This window comes from Panulirus ornatus, chromosome 67 (assembly GCF_036320965.1).
Source record: "Panulirus ornatus isolate Po-2019 chromosome 67, ASM3632096v1, whole genome shotgun sequence".
NCBI classification, from domain to species: domain Eukaryota; kingdom Metazoa; phylum Arthropoda; class Malacostraca; order Decapoda; family Palinuridae; genus Panulirus; species Panulirus ornatus.
Genome location: NC_092290.1, coordinates 2,909,750 through 2,930,002, shown reverse-complemented (window position 1 = coordinate 2,930,002; position 20,253 = coordinate 2,909,750). Strand labels below are relative to the sequence as shown.

The following is a 20,253-nucleotide window of genomic DNA, read 5'->3' as shown; positions in this document are numbered from 1 at the left end:
TAATGTAATGCTTATGATGACGTAAAGAAAATCAGAAAAAAAGGTAGTTGAAAGTGTCATCGTCGAAGATAAAGTGGTCAGAATGGTAGTTGAAAGTGTCATCGTCGAAGATAAAGTGGTCAGAATGGCATAGAAAAGATAGAAGTATTGGAAAATATATTTGATCATAAAGTGGGAACAGTAGCAATTGTTTTGTGTTTATATCTGGGACAAATGGGTTCTGATCCTTTTAATGGACTTGTGACTGACGCCAAACAAAGAGGATTTATAGGGATTTGTCTTGATGGCTCTTCTCCCTAGCGGTCGCCTGCCCTACTGGCTACTCTGCCAACCCTACAACCTCCCCCTACCACCCTACAACTTCTCCCCGCCAACCCACAACCTCTCCCCACCAATTCACAACCTCTCTCCACCAACTCACAACCTTTCCCCTCTACCCTACAACCCCTCCCCACCATCGCACAACCAACATGTCGAAGGTGCTCAGGCAGGGGTGGCGTGGGAGGTGCGCACGCGGGGTGAAGCAGGGGAGAAAGAGGGGGCGACAACACACACCTCAGCCAGATTGCTGGCACGGAAAGGGGGAGGGCGAGGCTGGGTTAGGGTGAGGGAGAGGGGGGGAGGGGATCGTTGATATAGGGGTGGTAATTGAGTTTAGAGTCTTCCCCCAGTCATGTATGGTGACTCTCTCTCTCTCTCTCTCTCTCTCTCTCTCTCTCTCTCTCTCTCTCTCTCTCTCTCTCTCTCGTGCTTGAACGCGTTTGCGTAATGGTCCTGTAAATTCCCCCCTCATGCAATTATCCCCTGTGAGCTAGCTCATTTTCTCTGTAGTCCCGGCAGTCCAGGGGTGGCTCTTTAGCTTCACCAGGAAGGGGGGGGGGGGAACGTGAGTGTGAGAAGGGGGGTAGGAAGGGGAGGGGGAAGGGGAAGGGGAGAGAGAAGCCTGATGACTCACGTACGCATCCCATGACGCATAGACTGGTCACCATGACGCATAGACTGGTCACCATCAGACTGACGCGTAGATAGATGGATGGAGATCCTCCATCGTGAAGGAGAGGAGCAATTTTATACGTCCTCCATCTCTCTCTCTCTCTCTCTCTCTCTCTCTCTCTCTCTCTCTCTCTCTCTCTCTCTCTCTCTCTCTCTCCAGTTAGGTCACCATTCTTCTGCCTTCCTTTCTAGTGACATCATCGCTGTCCTATCTCTCTCTCTCTCTCTCCTCCCTCCATCTCCCTCTACCCCTTTCCATCATTATCATCTTGAGAGTCACAAACATACGTAATGTACGTCAGTTACCCGACGAGGCTGACGTCCCTATAGGGAAAAAAAAAAAAAAAGATTGCCTCTTGTTTGATTGAGGTCGGTCGCTTCTGATAGTAACGCCTGTGTCGTATCTTATTATCATTATTGTAAGTATTAGTCTGCCCGACCAGAGAGATTCGTCCTCCGATTGAGTGGAGGCACTCAAGCAGAGTGACACTCGAGGGGAAGACGACGAGGCACTTCTCCTCGATGGAGACACTAGTTTCAGAGTTTGCGTGGCCTGAATGAAGCCGTGATGGCGTCCCCATGTCTCCCTGGGTGTGAGCGTATGGGATTGGTCGCTGGCTATGCAGAGAGGGAGAGGAGGATTGGGTTTGGATTCTTAGGTTTTTTCCCTCAGAGCCGTCTTTGGTCGTTTGGGGCTTTAGAAATCTTTATATATTCGTCCAAATATACGTTGACAAAGTGTTTCATTGATTGGGTGGAGGGTACGATGGCTAGGGGCAGGTGGTGGAGGCAAGTATAGGAAGATGGCAGTTGGGCATAGGGACCAAGAGGATCCTCGTGCCTTCAGGACAGGAGGAACAACATTAGTGGAATTTCTACACTACAGAAAACGGTAGGACAGGGGAAACTTATACAAAACACCAGCTTTTGATTTTTGAAGATTCTAACCTTGGGAAGTATGCAAATATGACATTGTGAAAAGCGAAAGTAAGTCATATATTGGGTATAGGACGTCGCCATTTGCGTCGCTTCTCCTTCCCTTCACCCACCACCACTGCCACTTCCTCCCCTCTGCCACTACCAACATGATATGCTTCCCGCTCATCCCGGTAATAAAACTTTTAAGTCTTCCCTGTGCTGGTAATCTCAGCTCAGGTCAGCCGTGCCTCCGCCGGAGCTCGGGGTCAACTACGAACCGGTCATGGCCCATCGCCCCACCTCAACCCCAGTCCTCTCCCCCTAGCAGGTAGAGGTGTGTAGTAGTGTCACTGAAATCTGTTCTTTGTGTATATCTTAAAACTCAAAACTCAGACTGTGGTGTTGTTTGATGCTTTTTTATTTTAACTCTTACTTTCTAGGATGTCTAAAATGCTTCTGTCCGCTGTCTACAAGTTTTATTTTAATGATAATTGCTTGAGCTTAAAGTAAAATGACTTTTTCTGTATTGCTCTTTGTCAGAATCTCCCTTTTTCCGTTTTGAATTAACGTAAACATAGCCATGGCATGTCTTTGAAAATACTGAAGTAGATATGATTCTTCGTTGTGATACATATGATTTAGAAGTAACTGACTCTTGAATTATGTTACTATTCAAGATGGTAAATTTTCAATGTAAATACAAGATAATCTAGTAAATTAGTATTAATGTAAATACAAAATAATACATTAAATATTATGGAAATCTTGCCATCCAAAAGAAGTATGAATTTGGGAAAATATCTTCGTGAAACAATATTTGGCACGTCTTTTCTTCAATGTAAAATATATTTTCTTCAGTTCCTACAATGTAAGTTTCACATTTCCCGTTTTCTATATAACGAGAGACCAGACACTAGCCGTTTTCTATTCAACGAGAGCCCAGGCACTGGCCTCTTGTACCAGAAAATTGTTAGACTCGCGTTTTTCAGATCATATTCACTTTCAGAACAAATTGCTTAACATCCATGAAAATTTCACATTGTAAGTCAGAAATTTATATCGAGAACTGTTAAGTACAGTTTGAAATATGACCCAAGACAGAATATCACGTTTGTTTCAGAATGATTTTTTTTTCTTTTTTGTAGTCTCCTACTGTGCCCGCAGAGGTTTTTGTAGTTTATTTTTTGTTTAGTGATGTTGTCGTGTGTATATATATATTTTTTGTCGCACTGTCTCTCTGTATGTAAGACTATGCATTTGTCCTTCCGTCCATTCTGTCTCTGTGCCTGTAACTTTGCTCGTACGAATACGTCTATCTTTCTGTGTCTGTGTTTCTATGTTTTTCTGTCCCTTCGTCTTCGTCTTCGTGTGTATAATTGACTCTTTTTAGTATCTCTCTATCCCCGAGAGGCGGGCCAGGAAACAAGGGTTTTATCCCCGCCTTGCACACCAGTTATGGAGGCCCCAGCCTCTCGTATCTTAGTTTACTGCCACTAAATTTTCTTAATTAAGATCTCCAGAAGGAAAAATTCTCTTAGTTAATAGAATGCAACTTTTCATTTTCAGGATGACCTTTTACTACTGGGAGGAATGCGAGTTCACGACAGATTGTGTTTTTATAGATAATTCAAGACATTTATAATTCATGCTATGTGGTTAATATATATATATATATATATATATATATATATATATATATATATATATATATATATATATATATATAAGAAAGCGAGCAAGTCGTACAGGAAGTAAAGTTTATTATTAATAATTCGGAATAAATGTAGTTTTTTTCTTTTGAAGGGAATGCAGTAAAAGTTTGTGAAAGTAATTACACTTTGTATTTATAGATGAAAAAGTTTTTCTTTGAGGGACTTCGCATGAATGTCGTTGTTAACAAGTTTATATATATATGATGGTGTTCATGTCAATAAGGTAATATATTAATATCGAATTGATTGGAAAGTTGGTACATTGAGGTTAATTCTTCTGTTTTGTTCCGCAGGTAACTACAGCAGTATATCCTCGACCTCTGCTGCACACGTAAGGTACAATACCTCCCACACCCAGAATCCATAGTTTCAACCCAGATATTCCTTAATAACCATTTTATAACACCTTGGCCCTGTGGTGTGTGTGTGTGTGTGTGTGTGTGTGTGTGTGTGTGTGTGTGTGTGTGTGTACACAGACCCAGAGTTAGCCAAGGTAAAGAAGTATTTACTTTGCTGGGTGTTAAGTGTTACAAGAGATACCATGTTGCTCTGTTGGGTTATGACATACGTTGTAAGAGTAGCTGCTTTGCTCTTTTGGATGTCACTTATATTCGAGAAGTGTCTCGTGTTCAGCGTTGTATATGAACATGTTTTGCGTAGATACATAGAATGGTTTGATTATAGAAGACAGCTACCAGTTACATGGTGATGTTTAGTTTTTGAGATCATGGTCTTCTTCGGCCTCGGGGTCTTAGAGTTCCAGCCTTCCAGGATTGCTTGGGAGATGGTTCCTTGTCGCAGGTGTTGCTGGGAGCGGTGATGATGGAAGGGCCTGCGACTTCTGCTGGGTCTGTCAGCCGCCGCTCCGGGAGGAGATCGATGGCAGGAGGCGGTGAAGGAGAGAGGGGCAGCAGCAACGGCAGCCGTTTCGTTCGGGTCCTAGAACTTAATATTCTGCTTGGGTGCGACACCATAGGGAGGAGATGAGTTCGGCCACCAAACTTCCACCACCTCCTCCTCCTCCTCCTCTTATTATTATTATTATTATTATTATTATTATTATTGTTATTATTATTATTATTATTATTATTATTATTATTATTATTATTATTATTATTATTATTATTTATGGGGAGTGACTGTATGTGTATGTGTTAGATCGAAAAGAAGAGTAAGTAAACAAAAGAGTTGGAAATACAAATAAAGATGACGAATAAGCAGCAAATTGAAGTAAGACGGCGAGGCCCAGCTGGGCTGGATGGTGCAGTGAATGCGGCAGTGCAATGCAGTGCAGTGCGGTGCCTGGGCGCTCACACACATACCAACAATGACACACGGCTTCACTGATGGTAAAGGTAAAGAGCTCAGGTAAAGAGCTCAGGTAAAGAGCCTTATGGCCTGAAGGAGGAGGACACATCACCCGCATCCTTTATAAAGGAGAGAGAAAGAGAGAGAGAGAGAGAGAGAGAGAGAGAGAGAGAGAGAGAGAGAGAGAGAGAGACGATCTGCTTACCTGGGAGAGCACCCACATCTCTCTCAGTTCCCCCCCTCACTCCTCCAATACTGCTCGTAACATATTTCTCCACCTCCCAGTATCTGCGCCTCCGCCTCCCGCTGGTGTTGCGTGCTTTGCTCTTCCCAAAAAAAAAACAGAAGAAAATCGTGAAGATCCTTTGCGGGGGGGGGGGGGGGGGAAGAGAGAGAGAGAGAGAGAGAGAGAGAGAGAGAGAGAGAGAGAGAGAGAGAGACTAGAAGTGAGAGTCTTGCGTGCGAGAGGCAAGTGATGTCATCCATCTGACGTCGTCACGACAGACGCTGTGTCCCGTGAGACGCAAAATTTCTCTCCTTTATGGACGGACTGGGGCTTGTCGAACCAGCCTGTCCCAGCCCACTTACCCGCCCACACCGCCCACGCCCAAGACCGCCCTCGCCCCACTCTCTCTCTCTCTCTCTCTCTCTCTCTCTCTCTCTCTCTCTCTCTCTCTCTCTCTCTCTCTCTCTCTCATCGAGGAGGAGCTCGCCCTCGTTCTACCCATAGGCTCCTCCTGGGCGGCGGCGGCAGGAGTTTCTCCTTCAGGAGTTTTTGAGGACGCACACACACACACACACACATTTCAATCTTCACGTCTCTTCGAGCCAAAGGAAAGGGCGAGTTTCTCCCAAGGGAAGGTGTTGGGGACGTGTTCACATCCGCCTGTCATACGAGTCGGATTTATGGAGCCGAACCGAGAATGATCTTCACCAAGACAGTGGGTTTACCCACACCAGAACGGAGGGTTTACCTCGACCGAAACGGCGTGTTTACCTACACTGACACGGCGGGTTTACCTACACTGGCAAGGCGGGTTTGCCTTCACTTGAATGTTGGGGATTTCCCCGCATGGACCAGGATTGCGGGTTTACCTTCATCAAGACGACCGGTTTACCAGCAACAGGACGGTGGGGTAACCTCCCTATGGATAGTTGGTTTACCCTCACGAAGACGGTGGTTTTGCCAAGCGTCTACTGAAGTAAACTATATTAGTCTAGCTTGTGGGGGGGGGTAGGTGTTGGTCTACCGTCATTTTTCTGTAGGAGGAGGAACTGCCTTTTGCCCAGCTCCCGTCACTCTGTATGTCCGGTGTCATGCTATATCGTGTTTTCCCTTATACCATATTCTCCTGGTGAGGTTCTGGACGAGGGCGCTGTGGCCAGTGGCCGACGCTCGGCCTGGCGGATCTCGTCATCATTCTCCAGGAAGCGAAGGAGAAAAATAATAATGGTTCCGCAGCATTTACTCTCTTTTTCTTATCTCTGTTTTCTTTTTTATCCTGTTTCTTCGCGGATGACATCTTGAAGTTATCGGTTCTCAAGATGGTTGACGGACGGGGTTTCTGCTGGAGCCTCGGGAGAGGCAGGACTCGTGTTGTCTCTGTCTGCTGTGTGAGTGTGAGCTGCGAGGCGCACCTCACTCACGGCTCAGCTCACACACAGCATCATCGCCTGCTCCACCGGCTTCCCCAGCGCTGGCTTTCGATCTAAGATTTACGCCCCGATCATCTATGTACGGAGTGCGACAGTACTTATGGGGACATGTGTGTGTGTGTGTGTGTGTGTGTGTGTGTGTGTGTGTGTGTGTGTGTGTGTGTGTGTGTGTTGAAAGGTCTACGGGAAATACTGAATTTTTGTCGTCAATTAAATTCTTTGTTTATGTAGGAGTGGGATATATATATATATATATATATATATATATATATATATATATATATATATATATATATATATATATATATATATGTCTGTGTGTATGAGGGAAGGCCCAGGGCGTGTTGGAGATGGGGAGCGAAACATTTCAGAGATGTGGTGGTGGTAGTGGTGTTGGTGGTGGTGGTGGGCCTGTGTTATTTCTAGCCACATCTGCCCGCCCGTTACGTCCCATCCTGCACCCTGGTCACTCCGTCCGTCGCAACCTGCAAGCCTCCTCACGCCGTCGCAACACTCCGACACAGGCTTTGAGGAAACACCATGAGAACACGTACAGCTGGTGTGTTGCTGGACAGACGTCTCATGTAACACCTTGATGCTGTGATTGTGGTGGTGGTGTGTTCCACCACAATGTCGCGGTCCTTGATGATGGTGGTGCCCTGGCGAACTACACATACGTGAGTGCTTCAACGTACCGGGCCACATACACCTGAGTGCGTCCTAATACCGGCCCAAACGCACTTGAGTGCAACCTAACTCCGAAACACACACACACACACACACACACACACACACACAACACAAACCGGGAAAAAGAATAGATGGAATAGTGAAAGGTACGGAGGTACTACGCCTGCCGTAGCCACGATGATTCTCTTGGGTCCGTGAAGGACGTGTGTGCGAGCCGGCAGTAGGCTTTACGTGTCCGGGCCTCGTCTGTAGGGCTGTGTTCACTCTTACGATGGCGCATCACGCGATCTTTGGGAGCACTGCCGTCGGCTTCCGTGTCTGCTGACGTACTGGTGAATGTGGAAAGATTCGTCAGGTCACAGCCAGGCTCGGGTCCTTGTCTCTCCAAATTCCATACCCTTTTTTTTTTTTTTTTTTTTGTCTTTCCTCATAACGTTGAAGCTCACTAACTAAAATCCGGTGTACCAGATTGGTCATTGTGTTATACCCGAGACTCGTTTAGATTCCGTGTCGTGGACGAGTAGGGTGTTGGTTGGTGGGACGGTGTCTTGCGTTCTTTGTGAGACGGTTCGTTCGTGGAGGCGCGACACGAGTGGAAGGTGCGGTGAGGTACCATTTTAAGACCCCGTTCTTCGTATGTCTTGGGTGAGGTTAGGATGAGGGGTGTTCCTGTTAGTCATCGAGAGCCAGAACCCGGCTGTTTACCTGCTGACGCGTTGAACTGATGGTTCTTGGATGTTTGCCTCCTTTTAGCTCTTCCCAGAAACTCCAGTTTTATTTTCGTCGTCTTTTTACAAAACGTTCGTCATCATTGTTCTCGTCGTCGAATTCTAACGTTCGAGTCTTGTTCTGAATATTGATACGGTTTGATTATGTAGAGAAGTCACGATGAAGCTAAGTATGCTCAACGGGGGAGGTTTAGGATTAGTTGCAAGAGAAAAGGAAAAGAGAGGTGTACATGGAAGGAGTGCGTGTGATTGGGAGGTGTACAAGAGGTAGCAGCAAAAGGAGCTGAAATAGCGGGTGTGGGGTCAGGGGGATGATTTAATGATTCACTTTGGGCGAAGGGGGGAAAGGGTACACTGCTGGCTTGTGCAAGATCCAGGATGTTGTTATGTGACCGTAATTGGAATGTCACTATTCGTCGGGGAGAAGGATCGCACGGTTTTATATTGGAACTCACTTCTGTGTAACCTTGAAAGTGCCAGAGAGATGGGAATGCCACACCTGAATGGCACTCTTTCGCGGGTCCCACACCCTCCGAGTGGCGGGTGGGCGGGAGGAGTAGCCAAGAGTGACTGTATCACTTTCGTATTTAAGTTCAGATGTTAATTGTAAGGTGTGTTGAAGGCATTTAACACTGAGTTACTGCAGAGTCTGGTTGATTTGGTGTTCGAGCGTACAGATGTGGCAGATGAGGGAGACATTTGCTGAAGATGAAGCTACAGATGTCCATGGTTGGCACCCCCGGCTGCCATGAAACCACAAGTGCATACATCACCTTGTTCAAGGTGAGCGACACAGGTGTTGATGGCTGTTTTGGGTATGCGTGGTTGGACACGGCAGTAAGGGGTGTGGTTGGTCGCGATGGAATGGCTGTCCTCCACCCCCAACCCCCGCATGCTTTCTTCTTGGTTAGCCCAGTGTTCCCCTCACCCTCACTCGACCAACCACTCACCTGATGCCCCGAGCGGCCGAGGAATGTTGGGGGGATAAATGAGGAAGGAATGTTAGAAACGTGGCTGAGAATGTTGTGGTGGTGAAGTTATTTCGTACTGTGGAAACATCTCACTGGTTATAACTCCCTCCTCCCATCCCCTTCCCACCATCCACTCCCCTACCTTAGTTCGACAGCCACCCCCCCCCCCCATTTTCGTAACCCATGTGAATGTAAACTAGAAATTTAGTGTTCTGAAGTGAGTGGCGATCTCAGAGGCTGATCATGTACCTGATCCGTTCATCAAGTAAAACTTGGGATTGGAGTTAATGATGATAGATAGATGGCCCATTAAGTATTACGGAGTTCCCAGTGAACACACATATCAGTGCTGGAAAAAAGGGTATGAAGTTCATGGATCCAAGAGGAAGTTGTTTACAGTGGGTTTGAGATGTGGCTCCGCTTCCAGGAAACCATCAGGTAACGACGCAGTAGTAGGAAGACGAGGAGGAGGAGGAGGAGGAGGAGGAGGAGGAGGAGGTGCCCTCGTGTACAGCCGCTGCCTTCCTCCCCCTCCTCCTGCTACTTCTGCTGCGCCGGTACCAAGTTTAAAGGTAACATGTAACGAGGAGGGGCGGCACTGTGTGTGTGTGTGTGTGTGTGTGCGCGTTGAGGGGGGGGGGGGGCTACCATGGGAAGCGCCCTCCCAGGCCCTTATCCTCGTTTCATCTTTGTCTCATCTGTTGGTCAAGTGTGCGTGCTTTTTCTCGTGGATGTACGAGCTCATGGTTGAATGTATAGTTAGTTCACCGTTAAAGGGAGGAAGGTCTCTCTCTCTCTCTCTCTATCTCTCTCTCTCTCTCTCTCTCTCTCTCTCTCTCTCTCTCTCTCTCTCTCTCTCTCTCTCTCTCCTCTCACCGACACTGTGTCACTGGGAAAGGCCAGGTAGGTCCTGCGTCAAGAGCTATTGAAGAAGAAGAGTCGACACCCCGCCCCCCACTCCCAGGGTTCACAAGTCCAGAATGCAGTGGGGAGATATTACCAGCGGTAATTACAGGTTATGTACCAGAGAAGAGAAATTGAGTGTGTTGAAAATTGATGATGTTAAATGGCGTTGGTGTGTACGTATGTGGGCTTTGCTAGAGGCGAGTGTTCACTACTCTTTAACAAGCAGAATGAAGTGGGGTCGGGGCGTCAGAAACCCAGCCCTGAATGTTATTGGTTATTGATTGGCTGTATCTGTACTTCCTCCGCTCCGAGGGGGAGGGATGGGGGTGACCCTACCTACCCTGAGGAGGACCTGGGTGAAGGAGGTGGGTGAAGGTCTTGGGAGATGGAGAACACTGAGGGGAGTCAACGGAGGAAAGGTGAGAGGAGGAGAGAGTTATGAAGTGGAGGGAGACCCCCCCCCCCTCCCTTTTAATGGGGTGGAAAGGTCTTCTGAAATGGCTACATGAGAAAGAACTTCCCCGAGGAAGAACTGACTATCAAATAGGAGAGAAAGGATGGTCAAGGGATGGATGGGAGGGCGAGAGGGAAGAGCCCGGTAGAATAGCCCTCTAGATCAGCGAGGTGGGGAACTAGCCGATTTTTCCCGGGAGATGTGAAGTGTGTGTGGGATGGTCGATACCTGGGAGGGGTTGGGCTATACAGAGTCGACTGTCGACTTGCTGGGCACAGCTGGTTTGTTGTTGACTCTATCGACGCTGTGCATGGCGGCGTTCTTCCCGCTTTTTCTGCCTCATTTCGACGTGTGGTGCTTGGATTGTACAGAATGTTGGCTCGTTGGCGCACGCGTACAAATTGTTCATGGGGTCCGAACTATCGTTTATAGGGGTCGACTTATTGGTACATTATTGTTCATTAGATCGACTTACGATACAGTGTCGAATAATCAGTACGTGAAATATCAGTCATAATGTCGACTTTCCTTTGCCTGAAATATATTGTTCATGCGCCTCGTCTGCACTCGAGTATTATTCCTAATTCAGTGCTGCTAAAAATTTCAGTGTTCGAAAGTGTTCGGTGAGTCTGCGTTGCCATGGTTGCCGTGTCATGATTGGGTCTTTTGCTGAGTGAACCAGCATGATTGCACCGGGGGAGATTCGGCGAACGTAAAGTTGTAAAATTATTATCTGCTTTCATGGACTGCGATTGGTCATCGCTCCAATATTTCCGGGTGATTAGAATGGAGTGTGTGAGATGCTTTTATATATATATATATATATATATATTTAGAAAGGTACTGGTGAAGTTGGTAGATATTTTTTTTTCTTTTTACTTAGCAAGTATAAGAAGGATTTAAGTGTTTGTGAATGTGGTGTTGATCTTTCTCTGTCTCAGTCTCCAGTGGGCAGGTAGCTAGAGAGGAGAGAGACAGAGAGGTCGTGTCTTAAGGTCACGTCTGGTCAGGATAGATGATAATAATAATGATAACAATAATGATATTAATGATAATAATAATGATAATAATAGTAAGGAAAAAAGTGAGATAATTTGAACTATCGTCAATGTAGAGTATATGTTATAGTGCAACAGAGGTGAAATTTATATGTAGTCCCATCATTTCTTGAAATTCGTATTCATGTTTATATCAGTTTCGTCTCGATTTCAGCATGTAAGATTAACACGCCACGTATCGTCAGCAGTACACACACACGCCGTCAGTTGGTCATCGCTGATGAAGATTTTATTGAGCTGTTTATTTTTCAGTATTGAGGTGTCCTTCGCCTGCAGGAGTAACTTAGGAGTGGTCATTTCTATGAGTCTATCATCCAGTCTGTTTGACTTCGCGCCTGTCATCCTCCAGGCCAACTGGGCTCCGACCCTGTCTGATCCCAGCCAACCAGCTTCTGAGCCGGTCGGACTCCGAGCCAATCATGCTCCGAGTCTGCCAGACTCCGGGCCAATCAGGCTCCGAGCCGGTCAGGATCCAGGCCAATCTAACGCCCAGACTAATTTCTTTATTGCTCCTCCTTCCAATCCCCCCTGGAGTCGGGTTCACCTCAAGTCGAGGTCTTTATTGGCAAAGTTTTAATTGACCTTGATTGTGATTTTATTGCTGGGAGGCCAGAGTGAAGCTTGATGAATTAAGACGTATAAGCTCAATCAGCGTATTGCATTGCTCCCTTGTTGATACAGACGTCGTACACTGTGGCTGTGGCGAGGCAGTGTTGCGGCAAACCACTCCGCAAGGCAGAGGGGCTTCATGACCGTAGCTTCGTCGACGCCTGTCTCGTAATGATACTTCCCCGTCCTCCCCCCTTCACCCCTTCATCATCTACTGTCTACTCTACCCATTCCCCTTAACGTAGACAGATCCTGTTCTCCGAGGGATCCATGGGAAAGGAATCGTTGTATTCCTCCCCTCGCCAAGTCCACGCGACCGTTCTTCGTAAGCAATCCCTCGCTTGTATACTTTCCTTTCTCGTCAGGGGTCAAGCTCCGGCCAAGGTCATGGAGGAAGCAAGGTCAGGGTATATACAAGGTCATGGGTATATCGGCCGATATCGGGACTTGAACGTTTTCAAGAAGTTTCCTGTTCTCAAGTGTGTTGCAGATACGTTGGGTCACATTATTGTGTGGAGTTACGTACAGTTTCTCATGGTCAGGATTCCGCGAGTCATCTCTTAGCTTTGCGTCACTTTCGGATCACATTTTACTTCTGGATTCTGTGTTCCGTAAATTGGGTCACAAGTTAACGCCTGTACATTTTTGCATTCTTTCTGTCATTCGGTAACAGTTTACAGCGGTACACTCTTCCGTAAACTGAGTCCTATTCTTCAGCTGTACTCTGTATTTCGTAACTTGGTTCGTAGTTTATGGCTGTACATTATAATCCGTAAATAACGGTTCAAGTAACGATCTTTCCAAGTGACTGTAATAGCCTGTAAATGAATGAAGCACAACCTGTAGGACTTCTATACGTCCTGTGAGGGTAAATGGTCTTATTCATTGATATATTTCTAAGTCTGTTTACGACCTAGCCGGTGTTAGCATCGTGAATTCGACTCGGCCAACATCTCCGTCGAGGAAAACATTGAAAATTCATGGAGCAATTTTCGCTTTTTTTTCCTCTCTCTCTCTCTCTCTCTCTCTCTCTCTCTCTCTCTCTCTCTCTCTCTCTCTCTCTCTCTCTCTCTCTCTCTCTCTCTCTCTCTCTCCTCCCGCTCTCGCAGTCATACGACATGCAGCAGCGTCACCACAGACACGTCTGCGTCTACGTGACGGAGGGGCAGACGGGGTGAGGTGGCAGAGTGGACGCGCGCTTTGGCCTCGTGTTGTTGCGCGGCTCAAACGCAGGAGGAGGACAGTATATTCGTCACGACTCACAGCCCTAATGTGATTAAAGGATTTGGTAAACATGTGACGACCAAATGGCGTCCTAGCTACGTCTCTTCGTTGTGTATCGACTGTTATATTTCTTTCTTTTATCTCCCCTGGTGATGTGATTATGACACGAAAGTGCACTTGGGAGCTTATCGTGTTTCATTTCCCCGTGAACTCACAGGAATACACTTGCTCACGCGCTCAATTGTGAGATATGTGTGTGTGTGTGTGTGTGTGTGTGTGTGTGTGTGTGTGTGTGTACTTTCTGAAGTATCGTTTATTAGATCTGTAATTCGCACTGTAAATTTATTTATGTAAATTAGCTTTTATGTTGGACATACGGCGTCAGTACTTGCAATACAGCCTGTAATCAAGTGGCGCTGTAACTTGTGATAATGATTTCCTCTACTGTATACCTGGGGCTTGGCCCGCGACCGCCTCTGATAACGTGTTCATCACGAACACCTGTGAACAGTTCATTGTTCAGTCGTGTGTTCGTCCCGGTGAGATGCCTTTGATTAATTCATACTACAGACGGAGGACGGATGGGGATTGGATGGGTATTGGTTGTTAGTGTCCCTCGTCAGGAAGGAGATGGGGGTTGGGGATGTGGTGGGGTGGTATCTCCCAAACCACCTCACCCCATACGCCGCCGGAAGTGGGGCTGAGGAGCGGGACAGGCCCGTTCTGAGGGTGACGTTCTCCCTCGGGGAGGAGGTGGTGTGGAGCGGCGGAGACAGTAGGACAGAAACTGAGGGGAAATGAGAAGTCATAGGAAGAGAGAGAGAGAGAGAGAGAGAGAGAGAGAGAGAGAGAGAGAGAGAGAGAGAGAGAGAGAGAGAGAGAGAAGGGCGTAGGGGAAGTAGCTCGGTGGTTTAGGATCCTTGGACACCCTAGGGGTGTGGCATGCCCCTCGCAAAAAAAAAAGAATAATAACGCATAGACGTTTTGCAGTAAAGGCGAGTAACAGAAAGATAATTTCGTGAGCAAAGCATCGTATATAAAGGTCTCCAGTTGCGATGATGATATTGATGATAATAATGCTAAGTCAAGGAATATTACTGGAAGCTGAAGAAATGTTTCAAGCTTACCCGGTCACGCGTAAAAGAAGGGCGAGGCAACAATAGTCCCATGTTTACACGAAGAGCGACACACGGAGGAAGGGCGCGGGTGGATCGAGACGCGGATGTCGTCTCGCTCGCCTTGCGTTAACACCACAGTGCCAAGGGCGAGCGGGAAGTATCCTAAGACGCGCGTGGAACTTCTTACATCTCCGCCGAGTAAACTATTTAGGTTGGGCGCTGGTATGGAGTGATGCGCGAGCGGGAAACAACGCCGGACGCACGGGAAACTACTGCTTAGGGCCTCCACGGGGGGAACTGTGGCCAAGAGTGCGAGAGAAGTAGTTAACCGGAGATAGTGAGGCGCAGTCGGGTCATGCAGGGAACGCTGGCGGCGCGCGAGGCAGATGCGGAGGGACAGACAGTGTTGGGGTGAGAGACCTTAGCGTAAATAAGTGTTTTGAACGTGCAATGTATGTATTTATTGACGATATCTCATTGTTCACGCATCTTTTGGTAGGTTTATACTTCTCTATTGTTTTCGTGATCGTTAAGGAGTCTGTGACTTTACAATGAGGAGACGAAACAGCGGTCGGCAACCGAGGGGAAGGGCTCGTGGGTGGCTGGCTGGTTAAGTGAGGTCGCTAACATCCGCACCGTCAGTGTCGTGCGAGTGGTTGAAGAAGGAGGTTCCAGGCCGCATTCTGGTCTAGCCTCTGCATTTTCTTCCTATAATCGCTGAGTCATGTGGTACAATGACGGCTCTTTCAGTTATCGTGTGCAGTTCAGACATACCCTATAAGTGGTGATGATTACAAACACTTGCGTCACTGTTCTTCATTAGTGGTTATAATGTGATTTCGGAAGGACCCGAGTTTCACGGTTGCAGACATCGCACACGTAATGCAATACTGCAATGTAAGTATGAGCGCTTCTTGTTAATGTTTCCCATGGGCCAGGTGTACAGTGTAGTACGGCGTGTGGAGTGTAACTGCCACGCTGGACGTAGCTGGGTCTTGGAGGTTCCTTCTCAAGAGTGTGTATGTTTCTTGTGCTTGCAGAAGGAAGAAATCGATGACGGGGCATTAGAGACTAGAAAACCAAATATGTTTAGCCATGGTAATGAAGCACGCTCAACCATTCATGTTATGCTTGAAACAAAGTATTGTCAATGAGTCTTTTCTCGATATTTTCTCGTAGGAATACATGTTTCTTGGTTCACTATTATCCCTCAAGAGTTTCATACTAGTCGTATGTAGTCCGGCCAGCGGGAGTCCGCCAGTTGGCAGGGGCAGCCCACCACACCTTAGGTAAGGTGGAGCAGACGAACTGGACACTCACCACAAGTATCCTTGTGTGTGTGTGTGTGTGTGTGTGTGTGTGTGTGGAGGGGGGGGTGTTGAGAGAGGCCGGGGGGTGGGTGTCTTGAGTCACAAGGTCAGGTAAGGTTAGCCGGCCGCTCCAGTAGGAGCCTACCACACGCCCTATCTCGCCTTTTCATAAGTGGGTGAGAATTTTCTCAGAGCGTTAAGTAATACCTTTGCCTTCGTTCACTTTGTCGTATAGTGGTTCGCTCACCGACGTTTAAGCTGAAATTGGTCGTGGAACTTTGTGCTTAACCCTGTCACTTGTATGAAAATAAGCAGGTGGCTTTATGATGCACAAAATGTTCGTTTGGCCTGATCGAAAAGTGAACTGTTTCAGTGGAGTACAGCTCACTCATTTTGTTTCACTTGAGTTTGTTATTCTCAGCTCAAATTATGTACACTTAAAAGGCGTGTTAAGTGACCTCCAGCACCAGCTCCCCATTTTCTAGTTCAGGATGTAGTAAACATTAGGGTTGATACCTCATGGGACAATCCACTCAGCCGTAGGAGGATAGATCAATGATATCATCTGGAAAATCCGTTTCATGACACGCCCCCTGGATATCCTCTGCAGATAGACCCCCAAAGTTGGTTACACACGTGGTTACCCCGATCATCACCTGGTCAGTGGGAGTCACAACCACGTGTTACCTCCCGTCTACTTCACGTTTGAATTTGTTTTCCCTTGCCATGTTGCTAATTCTGTTTATTTCATCGTAGATTACATTATGTATAACCCACAGCTTAGTCTGTATAAGCTCTGAGCTTTGTCTCTACGCCCGTAAATGGTCAACATCATATGGTCTTGTTGTGATGGCCAGAGGTCGTAGTGCCAACGTGTTCATGGGTTGTAACTTCTTGCTCCCAGGGTTGGACGGTTGTGTTCAATAGGTCGTACCAACGCGCTCAGTAACCCGGACTGCCGTGCACTTAGAGTAGGATTTCCGGTCATAAGTGATGGGTGTTACAAGCTGCTGGTCATCTAAAGTCGTTGTTAATCCTTTCCAATCTCATTCGTCACTCATGACCGGACACGTTATGAGTAATAACCTGAGAGGTGGATGACTTTCGATCCCAAGGATTATGTATTTGTACGTAATTTTTCACCTATAAGAATAACATCAGCAACCGTTATATATATATATATATATATATATATATATATATATATATATATATATATATATATATATATATATATATATATATATATATCAACAAGAAATCTAAAGTGTCGAATTAAGACACAGTATCTAAATGACAGGAGACATTCGACAGCGTTGTTCCCTCAAGGACGTGATTAAAACGAATTACTTCATTGATTAAGGTGGTTAGGATGATACCATATTTGCACAGCTGTGTACCATGCCTTTTTTTGTGACCTTAGTAAGCTGGGTCATATCCTCGTTTGACCTTTTAAGTCATACGTTGTTTTAACCTTACGCTGGTTTATTCTATCATTTTTTTTCTCTGTCTCTCTCTGTGTGGCGATGGTGTCACGATCTCTTTTGATGCGACTCTGCCAACGCTTGTGTCCTACCGACGCCACGCTTGGTGTTGACGCGGTACGTGTGTTATGTGTGTTCTGACATCTGGTGTGTCTTTAAAGTGTCGCTTGGTACTGAAGGTGCTGTGGCCCAAGGAGTGTTACCAAGTCCCAGTTCGAGTCCCTGTTGCGTTTATTGTGTGGCCTGCCAAGCATCGTAGACGCTTATATGAAGATGCGTTTGACCTGACCCTTTATTATCAGGTCAGAGGCATCATAGTGTATGCTAAGTTGTTCCCCGGCGTCTTAGTTTGGATGAATGGCTTAAGGCCCTTAACTTTTCCTCTGATTTTTGCATGAGTGAGGCTCCTTACATAAAAGATTTAACCTGAAATTTAACTTGGCTTGTAACTTTAGAAGAAAATTCCACCTATAGCCAAGGAAGTTAATATTTCACTATATATATTTTTTTAACATTTTCAACTGTTTTCATTTACTCCCAGGAACAGTGGTTCATTGCAGGCGACACAAAGTGTTCCATGGGACACATAGAACACCCTACTTGTTTTCGGTGCTTTATCGTGTGTGTGTGTGTGTGTGTGTGTGTGTGTGTGTGAGTGTTCTGCAGAATGAATTCCATGCAAGAGACCTCTGTATACATCAGAGATGTGTTCATCGTGGCAGAACCTCGAATGTGAGACAATGTAGGGCGAAAGAAATAGAAAGAGGTATCTCTTGTGCGACCCAGGATCGAATGTAGTACAATCTCCCGTCTTGCACCCTCCCCTCCACCCCTGCAGTCTTCAGGGTCCTCGGAGGTTCTCAGATTGCTTCTGCAGGCAGGCAGGCAGGCAGGCAGGGAGGGAGGCACAGCAGCAGACAGCTTGACGGCGGGGTATCGGCGGCGTCTCGAGCTGCGTGGGCCGATGGTGACAGGGTGGGCCAGGTGGTGGGCCGTGGTTGGTGTATGTGGTTGTTTGTGTGGTGGAGGTGCTGGGAGTGGTCCCGTAACCCGCTGGTGATGCTGGGGGATTTCTTTTTTTTTTTTTTGTGCAGGTGTTCGAGGTGGTGGACGCCCTGTTCAAGGTTAAGGATAACCCTGTTAGGTGACTGGGCCCACAGTCCTGAGGCTCCCTCGCTGGCGTCTCAGGAAAAGTGTGTCTCTTTTATATGCCAAATTGTTTATACAGTTTTAGAGCAGATTTTGACAGCACGTATCTTAGAGGTGCGCGAAACGTCTTTCTTTCTGTCGAATTATTTAAACAGTTGACACAGCTTTTGACAAGCATGTCAGCGATGTCTTCCTCTCACATTATTTAGATAAATTTACAATACTCTTCGAAGTGTGCGTGTTGCCGTGGAGGTATGGTGTTGTTCCCTTTATCGCCGTGGGCTCTCGTGTGTTGGCTGACCCGTCTGTGCATCTTAGTGATTTTCAGTTTTAGGTTGAAAACCAGAGCAGACTCATGGTAAGGTTAAGGGGCCAACCATAGGGAGTCGCTTGAAAACAAACATTGGCTTCGAGAACCATTTGTTTTCAAGCGGGCTGGCTCGCCTGATCGAGACGCCCGTGTGAGGTCACCCTCGACTTGAGGGGGAGGTAGTTGGCTGGCTCGCCTGATTGGGTTATCGCTGGAGGTGTTTGTGTTGATGCGGGCTGCGGGAGGACGTGTGCTCGTCACGCTGTCTTGCGTCACAGTTGACACCGCCTTGACGCCTCGTGTGACGTCGCCCTCAACTCACACCACCTCTGTCGGTAGGAGGAGTGGGGTGAGGGAGGGTAGATCAGAAGACGTGAGAGTGACTGACATCTTGTTGGCTGACGCTGACATTGGCAAGAGGATAGTTAGGGAAGGAGTGTCAGCCACAGCTGGTGTGTGGTTGGGGCCCCTCTCGCCACACCCCAGTTCCCGTGTCTCAAACCTTCCCTTTAGCCGGGCTGTGTTCGCATTGCGCATCCTTCGGACGTATTCTATTATTCTTTTCAATTTCCTTAGGTTTCTGGTTTTCATAGAGGTTAGGATAGTTTACACCACACACCAGATAAACATTTTCATTTAGAGGTAAAACACTATACATTCAAGTGAAGAGAAAAACCATTTCTGGGATAGAATGGAGGAGAAGGATAGGTGGAAGCATACACAGAGAGTGTACATTGAGTACAATACATTGATGTAGGAAGGTGACAGGTGGAATCAGATACCCAGATTAGATTTTTGCCGCTATCAGTGGCTGGTTTACTGAGCACCCCTTGCTCATCTTCTGAGCGGTAGCGCCGAAGAATTACAGAGGCCACAACTGGTGTATGTCAGCCCTAAGTAGTTATATATTTATCGCATAGATGTATACAAAGTTGACTCATTGTCATAAATGTTAACAGACTTCCTATAAGTTTATATGGATCCAGAGAGTGGATTTGAAACGTAATGTTGTCACGTGATACCAAAATGTGCAAAACCTGGTGGAACTGGCTATATTGCAAGGCAGGCACCTCACCGTATTGTGGGAAAGGGCAAGTTTTCTCTTGGGAGTAAGTTTTTTGAACTGAACTTCATCAAAACTCCTGGGATGTGACTCTGGCTGGAGTCGTCTCTGATCGCCACCTGCTCACTCGGCAGTCAGAACACCGTGAACTGGACGCATTTTTCCTCCTGTGCCTTGTGATCCGTCATGCTGTAAAGCCGAACTGGACGCATTTTTCCTCCTGTGTCTTGTGATCCGTCATGCTGTTGCGATTCATAATCTGTAAAGCCTCGCCTCTTATACTGTCCGGTGTCACAAATACATTTAGGCAGAGGCTTAACTTCTTAACCCTTGAACGTTTCTCGACAGTTTGAGAGGCCGTGATCTTTGTTACACAGTTTTCCCCGGTGTTATTTCCTGCGTTGTAACAGCTACATTTGGAGAATCAGTGCACAGGAACCAGGCATTATTATCAGTATAATCTTTTTTACATTGATGTCTGACCCCCAGAGCAAATAGAGTGAGCTCAGTCTTTTTATTTGGGAATGCCCGTTGTCGACTTTGATTTGTCATAGTCTAATCAGTATCAATATTACATATATATATATATATA

The 20,253-nt window shown here is 46.7% G+C and overlaps 1 protein-coding gene across 11 annotated transcripts in view; it reads left to right on the top strand.

Annotated features, from left to right (window-relative positions):
- LOC139747010 (rho family-interacting cell polarization regulator 2-like) overlaps positions 1-20,253 on the top strand; it is a 205,356-nt gene that overhangs the window by 134,474 nt on the left and 50,629 nt on the right. For 2 of the 11 annotated variants that reach the window (XM_071658742.1, XM_071658744.1), the window contains one exon: positions 3,917-3,959. The exons of 5 other annotated variants lie outside the window; for them this stretch is intronic. Coding sequence is in view for 2 of the 6 variants with exons in the window: in XM_071658738.1 (XP_071514839.1) it covers positions 15,228-15,242 (15 nt within the window). In the remaining 4 variants the exon portion in view is untranslated. Of the gene's footprint in view, positions 1-3,916; positions 3,960-7,060; positions 7,265-14,989; positions 15,243-20,253 lie in introns of those variants that run through there. 4 more of the 11 variants (XM_071658738.1, XM_071658736.1, XM_071658746.1 and 1 more) reach the window with 3 other exon arrangements.